The sequence below is a fragment of the Anneissia japonica genome, unplaced genomic scaffold (assembly GCF_011630105.1).
Source record: "Anneissia japonica isolate Jap-2015-1 unplaced genomic scaffold, ASM1163010v1 scaffold288014_len389662_cov180, whole genome shotgun sequence".
NCBI lineage: Eukaryota > Metazoa > Echinodermata > Crinoidea > Comatulida > Comatulidae > Anneissia > Anneissia japonica.
The window spans coordinates 79,799-88,296 of record NW_022737244.1 but is presented as its reverse complement, the minus strand read 5'-3'; the positions used below and the strand labels follow the sequence as shown (position 1 = coordinate 88,296).

Here is an 8,498-nt window from a genome sequence, read left to right as displayed (position 1 = left end):
ATTGATAAAATCAAATGAAACGGTTGACGTATTGGAGGAACATCTAGTGGCTATACTTTCACGAATAACTAATCACGCCCAGCATTGTCTTATTGTTATTTCATTGTTATTTACTGTTATTCCATAGCTCATGATTTATCTACTTTGTAATGTTTTTGTTTATTCACGTTGAGAAAGTCCTGAGGACAGGACGAAATATTCGTGTGCAATAAAATACTTATGTTCCTCCAATACGTCAACCGTTTCATTTGATTTTATAAGATAAGACAATGCTGGGCGTGATTAGTTATTCGTGAAAGTATAGCCACTAGATGTTCCTCCAATACGTCAACCGTTTCATTTGATTTTATCAATGTCTCTATTATTTAATTTACTGGGAACATACGTGCTCGCAATCACATTGATGCCTACTCTATATATATATATATATACATATATATATATAATAAAGGGAAAATTAAAAAAAATCTTTTGTTTAATAACAAATTTATTAGCAAGATGAGTTTTCTAAAAGTATCTAGGCAGAGGAGAATATAAAAATATATTTAAGCTGACGAATAAAAAAATGCCAGTGTGGGAGGTCATCCCCTCCAATGTCCCTTTATCACTAAATTGTTAGTTATATTCTAGATGACAAATACCATTGTTTTTATGTATTGTACTAGAATGTGTGTACACTTCTGAGTTCTATCAACGTCGAACGTCCAAGGAACTTGTATCAAGCTACGACGCCAACATCTGGTCAGGCCACTACCAGAGACGCAAGTTGCAGCTGAAAGATGGGTTCTTTACCCCCCAGCATAAAGCTTATCAAACCATTGGACAAATCCAACTGGACACAAAGGAATTGGTTGCTGATGTGTTTCAAGATGGTCTTGAAAACAGGGTAAGGTAATAGCCATGGTAATGCTTTGTCCAAATTTTATGACAAATTTCTGTGATGTGTTTATAATTATGGGCATGATTATGTCATATTGTACCCAAATATGGACATCACATATTTGTCACATAAAATTTGATAGTGTGTGGACAGAGTTCTAGATAGGATATTAATTTACTATAATTAGCTAATCATATTAGCATATCTAGAGTTAATCCAATTGGAAATGTGGCAAAGACAAGCCAACCAGTCACTCGTTGCAAAAATCAATTTTGAGTTATTAATACGGGTTAAAGAGTAAATAAGAGTTATACAATGGTCAAAAAATCATTCAAATCTCAACATTTCCTTATGAAGTTACAAGTGTTTAAACATACAGCTGTTTAAAGAACAAATCAGCCTTCAGAGCAGAAACTATCATCAAATTCATAAAAATTGTTATTTTTAACGTTGAAAATTGGGGAAATAACAGCATAGCTTGATATATAGATATATAAAGGTTACTTTAGTGCAATAAAATAGATTTTTTAAAATTTTACATTCCAGCATGTTTTGGCCATTTCCTCTGAAACACGATTTGCGACGAGTGACTGGTTTGGTTTGTCTTTGCCACAAATAATACTCATAATTATAATTGTCAGTCAATGGTATTGTTCCAAACAAATTTCCTTTTTTCGATAAAGGTTTTGTATTTCATTTTTTTATTATACCATTTGTCTTTGTTATTTATATCGTTTGTGTTAATTTCATTTAACCTTCTCTTCATTATTATAAAAACTGAAACATTTGGGACACCAACGCTTTTGTACTGAAATGTATTAATCAGAAGAAAGAACGAATAAATAAATATATAATAATGTGCATAATAATTAAGAATTTTCTGAATTAAAGGCTAACATTCATGGACGTCCGCCTGCAAAACCTAGTGTTAAGACCCAACGAAGCACTGGCGAGCTTGCCCAAAGTTGGCATAAGGTAATATTAAAGTAATTCTTGATATTGAATATACAGTGTATATCCACACTCTTTCATAGGTTTAACTCTTCCTTAACAAAACTTTCAGACATTTGGATTCACTGATCAATTTGTTTTCTTTACTTATTTCTTTAAATAATTTTTATTTTCATTTAGTTTTGTTTTGTATTTGTAATTTAAGTGTTTGTTATCTGGACCTTAAGGAAGAACAATGTCCCTACATTCCAGAAAAAATGAAGTTTTCTATAACTAAGCCTTTTTTCGAAAAAAAACCCCAAAAAACAAACAAACAAAACAACAAAGCACTAATGAGCTTGCCCAAGGCAGGCATAAAGGTAACCCTTAAAAAAAACCCCAAAAAACCAAGCTAAAAATGGGTCTTATTGAGAATGATGTTTTAACTGTTGTCACATTGTAGGATGATGTGACAGAAATAGAATTAACGAAAGACAAGTCAAGACAGAAAGAGGAAGAGTTAGCAACCCAAACCGCCGGGCTAACGTACATCAAACAGCATCTTGACGATCTGGAAATGGCTATTAATCGTACGCAGGCAGGACAGCAGTTTCAGAACTGTATACATGATATTGAAGTAAGTATTGGGCATTTGTATGATTATCGTGTTTGTAATAAGTTCTATGCTTATGATTAATATATTGTGTATTTATGAATTCATACATAAGCAATGTCGATGTTATATAATCTTTGACACCACTACAACATTGAAATAGGCCTACTGTTATATACATCACTTTTTATATTTATTTAATTACAACTACAAACCATAAATCACAAAATTACAAAATTAAAATTATTTACACTTTACGTAGCTTTAAACATGTCAAAAAATTAAGTGACTACAAAATTAAGTGAAAACAAAATAATTCTACATTATTATTGCATTTCATTCTATAGCATCAGCGATTGTTGGCAGCAAGTAACCAATCTCAGACCCAAGCCATCAGCTTCTGTGCCCCCAATTCACCATCGTACACACCGCAACCGCATTTAAAGCAATCAAGAGGTAGCCAAGACCGCGGCCTACAGATCAGGTCAGCAGACTCACTGCGGAGTGGTGCGTCGACAACGTCAACGATAGCAATACCAGTTGACGAAGATCAAGAGGCGGAGCTAGCAAAGTGAGAGCTCAAGTCCTGTCCAGACTATCAAATTCATGTGAAATGCCCAAATATGGTCATAATGACATCACATCATGACCATATATATAGGAACATCATGACTATATATGGGCATACAGTAGTTTTTTGTCACAGAAAGATTTGACAATCTGGACAGAGCTTAGGATTTTGCTAATTGTATCTCATTTTTTTTATTAAATATCTATTGTAGTATTTTCCCCTCTAATTCGTGGCCTGAAAATTTCGGGTGATCTTGGGGTTTCGCCTCAAATTACTGGGTTAGCTTTGAGGTAAAAGATTAATGATTTGGTTCTTCGAAAAATTAGTCTTGAATTACAGAGGTCTCAGAATCACATGGGTCTCGAGGAGAATGCAATTTTAGTGTTCAGCTGTTGTGTGACACCATTGTTCACTGATCTTGGACCTTCTTTTCATTTTACAATTTTTAGCTCCAATGAGGAGCTCTAGGAATAACCTTGTTGATTGTGTGCTTTTTTGCTGATTGAGTGTGCTTTCACGGCTGAGTCAGGTTTCAGCAAGGACTGTACATTACTGCCATTGCCACTTTTATACATGTCGTATGGATGGCGCGGTCGGTTTAACCGTGCAATCCATACGGTTGCATGCGATTAGTTCTAAGGAACCAGAGGCTGTGAATTCGAATCACGTCTTGTATTCAATTTTTTTTTCGATTTAAAGACATTTTAATTTTGTATAAATTATTGAAGATAATTCTCTCTTATTATGAGAGCTCTCTAGAAGTATTTGGCTGATTGATTAATTAATTCCTGATGATGATCTAATAAATGATCAAAATATTGAATCACAACGACTAGTCTTACTGTACTTTATTTGTATGATTGATACTAAGTGGTCTAACTTATTAGTGGACCTACTTGTTTTTAATTAATTAATTAACAGATGTACATACTGCCATTACCACTAATAGGGCACGTCGTATAGATGGCGCGGTCGGTTAATGATGTGTTCTATTAAACTAAAGGTCATGTATTCGAATTGCGTCTTGGTATACAATTATTTTTTTTTTTCCAATTTTGAGACTTTTTTTTTTCAATTTTAAGACATTTTCATTTTGTACAAGTGAACATTCTAATTATTTACAAATTTCTATCTTATTAGCTCTTCTACTTTTTTTTGCCAAACAGCTTTCAAATATCTTTATAGTGTTCATTTACACAAAAAAAAAATAAAATAAAAGACCGAGGCGAGTTCCTAACAACACAGCGTTAACCGACCATGCCATTTATACGAAGTGTCCTGTTAGTGGTAGTAGTAATGAATGGCAATTATGAACCTGTGCCGAAAACCCAATATAATATTAATAACTTATGCCACTGTATATAGTATTTAGGGAGGATATTTCCTCCATGATTTAAGCATGTTTTACTGTATACTCATCGGAGCTTTTAAGATTACGAGAACATGTTCCATACTGTTATTTAATATTATCCAATCACATTTTCTGGCCATCCCCTACTTGAAGGCCAAACAACCACTAGACCATTTTTAGTAGTCCTGCAATTTTATTCTTAGGCTTGGCTTTCTTTTTTTTAAATGCAAAGGCTAGCCTGTGAAAGGAAGAAGAAAGCAGAACTGGACCGCCTTCAATGTATCATCATGGTGCTCAATGCTCTTCACAATATGAGAACACGGGATATACGTTCTCGCGTACCTTTATCTCATGAGACTGTGAAACTCCTGTTTCGTGATGTTATTCTTGATATACATGGCCGACCAATTGTCAGGTATGTGAACTATGATTTCTTGTAAATCTTACATCTTAGAGTGTAAAAATTTCACTATCTCACAACCTTTTTTTTACACATACATACATTAATTTCGTCATTGTCTCTAGATGTGTATAAGAGACAGCTGTATACATGATATTGAAGTAAGTATTGGGCATTTGTATGATTATCTTGTTTGTAATTAGTTCTATATGCTTATGATTAATATATTGTGTATTTATGAATTCATACATAAGCAATGTCGATGTTATATAATCTTTGACACCACTACAACATTGAAATAGGCCTACTGTTCTATACAACACTTTTTATATTTATTTATTTACAACTACGATATATTTCAAGCTGCCCACCAATGAACAATTTTTTATATTAGAACAATGTAAATAATAATTGCAAATGATTTAAATCAGGGGTGGGCATAATAATCAGTTGGGAGGGCCAAAGTGAATTTTTTATTTAACACCGAGGGCCGCATCCAAACTTTGTTGTTTCCAGTATGCTTCCAAAAACCTCCAAGAACTGCTTTTACTCCAATTTATTTTCAGTTTTATTTTACTTTTTACATATGATCAATGTTGGGCCATAAAAAACAAGGTGTTTTCTAGCCAATGTTGCTTGGCGGCCGTACACATAGGGTTTTAATTCATTTTTGCGGGTCGCAAAAAAATCGCTGGCGGGCCGCACTTTGCCCACCTGTGATTTAAAAAATGATCAAAGACATAGTTTACATTTGACTTTGATATGAAAATATTTAATGAATAAATAAGTCCATACTGTCCATTTATGCTATTATTAAATTAGAAATCAATATGTATGAGACTGATATGTGATATTTGAAGCTGTCCACCAATGAACAATATTTATACTACAGCAATGTAAATAACAATCAAAAGATACTATTTATACTTGGATATTATGTGAAAATATATAAAGTAAAGCTATATCCATGCATAGGCTATAATTAAATTAACAATTAATATATGATTTCTATTGCAAGCTGCCCACCAGATGGTTACAAGTCAGTACAGACAGCAAGTACCTAATGTGCCCATAGAGAGATATAAACCAGCATTTTGGATGACTGTCTCCCAATCAAACTCGGACCTTGCTAAAGGTTAGTTATTGCCCTCAAACTAGAAGAGTGTCCATGACTGATGGAAAAATGATACGAAAAGTATGATATTTAAATAATCTGCAGGGGTTTGCACCATCTTGTTTATTCATAATACACTCAACCCAAAAAATACTAGAAGACAATTATTACATATGTAAATAATTCCAACAAGGAACAGCATTCAAGGAAAGAGAACCAGAGATCCCAAGTTTCCTGGAACTCGCGTGAGTATCCCGGAAATCGGGACGGCCTTCTGCACTTTCGCAAGCAAGCAAAAATCTCCCAGAAATTAACCCATACCCCGCAGATTCATAATATTTGCATGTTTTCACTGCTTTATTATTAATTGTCTCACGGAAATCATTGTCAATGTGTATCATATTGTGCAGCAAAATAAAAATTAAATGATCTAAATTTTAAAAAATGGAGAGAAAAATAAAATCATATTCCAAATTTAAGTATGAGAATGCCATTTCCGGCCATCTAGAGGTGCCATAAATCATAATGTTCTTACCTCAGCCCCAGTAACGGTGTTGAGTTGAGCTGGTATAGTACCTACATAAGCCCCTCCCTGCTTCCCCCATCTTGGATTCGTCACTGCAGATGTCCCGACGGGAGCAAATTGGGTGTAGTCGGGAATTGCTCAAAATATATCGGAAGTGGTCCAGGGGATGAAGCCCCTAAAAGTTAGACAATTTATCTATTTATGTAGAAAATAAAATACATATAATTTATTTCTCCCCGATGAATTGTAGCTTTTCTCCCTGACGGAGTAAGTAGGTGGGGGTAGCTCCACCCCCCCCCCCTGGAATTAACTTCTTCCAACTTAGGACCCCTGGAGAACTTTCTGATACCAAGCATCAGTCCTGTGGAATGATCTTCCAGTAAAGCCGATTTTCGAAACCATTTACTTCTTATATTTGTGCATTTGTAAATTAATTGGTTTTACCTCTTTTTCATTTTCTTATTTATATTATGTTTACTGTAGCAAATCTGGGCTTCTTGGGAGACCAGTACTTAAATTGCATTAAAAGAGCATTTCAGTACTAAAGAAAGATTTGTATTGTATAAACTAAACATTTTATATTACTACACTACAGTATGATAATTAAAATGTGGGCTTTTGTGCAGCTGTTTTGTTAAGCACTGCACTATTTTTGTCATTGAGAATTCTTATTCAAAGTGTACCTACCAGTCTAAAAAATGATAAGGCTCAACCATATGTACCAGTCTTGAAAAATCCTAATGATGAATAATAATATTGTTTGACATTTGGCCGTTTCTCAGTCACATTTTTATTTTTTTTTGCTGTTGAAAACAGTATCCTCTACAGAATATACAGTATGAAAAAAGAACAAGATGGAACAAACTCCCCTCCCAGGGAAGTGTTCCTAGGCATTCAGCACAGACCAATTATTATGAAGAATTAGGAAGGGTGTGATACTGCACCTGCTACTCAAATCTTTTATTTTTAATTAATAATATAATCTAATAACTTTAATATGCAGTAAAAAATGTATATTATTATGTAAGTTTATTATATTGTTCAATTGTGTTATCTCAACGCAGACAGTATAATATATTCCAACTTCCTCTTGCGGAACCCTTCAATGGTACTCAAGAGAATTGAGTAGGCTATACACTTATGTGGGTCTTCATACAGGTATCTTTCTTGCCACATTATCAGTGGCTTAAAAAATTTAATCTAAAACTCTATGCCCATATTTAGGTGTAATGCGAAATCATCATGCCCATATATGGTCACATCAAATTAGAAAGTTCAGACATAAATTGTATCAAATTAAAATTAAAGCTTGGGTAGGGAAACCAAAATTGAAGTCTTTTATTGAATGTTTTTTTTTTTTTTAGATTTCGTAACAGAAAATATTATTGCAAAGCACATTTTGGATAATTTTATTAGGTGTAGATTTTCACATTAAGGTTTTCATGTTTTCTAAACTTTGTAATGGAAAGCATGTGATAGATAAATACTGATATGATTGATTTATTGATTGATTTATTTAAATGTTTGAAACACCTAAAAATATCAATACTGCAATAAAAATACAGTATTCAATTTTGAATATTTTAGCAAAACGTTCCAATAATACCAGCGAAATAGATTCTAAGCCTGAAAAGCAGAAGAGGAACCCAAAAGAGATTCTTAAATCCTTCAATGAAAATTTCAAAAGTTTACAAAGAAGATTATCCAAAGATTTGAATACAGACCTAAAAAGATTGGAGAGGTCAGTATTCAATTCACATCTTGTTTATTATCAAAGCCATATATTCTTATGATAAATGACCAAAAAACCACTGCTGCGCTTTTACAATTTTGCATCGCTAATCTAAGAGGCGTTTATTCAGGGGTGGTGCTTTTAAAAGATGTTAAATTTTTAAATATGCCAACTGACTTATTCCTATGTTAATGTTATTCAATCTGGAAAAATAGTTTCCTGACAATAAGAAACACAAAGTCATCATGAAATGTTGTGTACTGCGGGCATATTCAGGAGTGGCGCATAGAAAAATAAAATTATTTTTGATGTGTCGTTTAATCGAGAGCATTGTTATTGGAAAAAGCCTGGGCCCTTAATATTTTATCACTTACGGTATTC

At 33.4% G+C, this 8,498-nt stretch overlaps 2 protein-coding genes across 2 annotated transcripts in view; both read left to right on the top strand.

The window, feature by feature from the left end:
* Positions 1-4,828, top strand: part of LOC117117273 — a 6,439-nt gene extending 1,611 nt beyond the window's left edge. The window contains exons 3-7 of the mRNA XM_033261529.1: positions 666-886; positions 1,772-1,855; positions 2,274-2,447; positions 2,771-2,994; positions 4,578-4,828. Coding sequence (XP_033117420.1) covers positions 666-886; positions 1,772-1,855; positions 2,274-2,447; positions 2,771-2,994; positions 4,578-4,785 — 911 coding nt within the window. The 3' untranslated portion in view covers positions 4,786-4,828. The remainder of the gene's footprint in view (positions 1-665; positions 887-1,771; positions 1,856-2,273; positions 2,448-2,770; positions 2,995-4,577) is intronic.
* An 817-nt stretch (positions 4,829-5,645) lies between these two features.
* Positions 5,646-8,498, top strand: part of LOC117117269 — a 5,183-nt gene continuing 2,330 nt past the window's right edge. The window contains exons 1-2 of the mRNA XM_033261523.1: positions 5,646-5,880; positions 7,973-8,126. Of these exons, the coding sequence (XP_033117414.1) occupies positions 5,775-5,880; positions 7,973-8,126 (260 nt within the window). The 5' untranslated portion in view covers positions 5,646-5,774. The remainder of the gene's footprint in view (positions 5,881-7,972; positions 8,127-8,498) is intronic.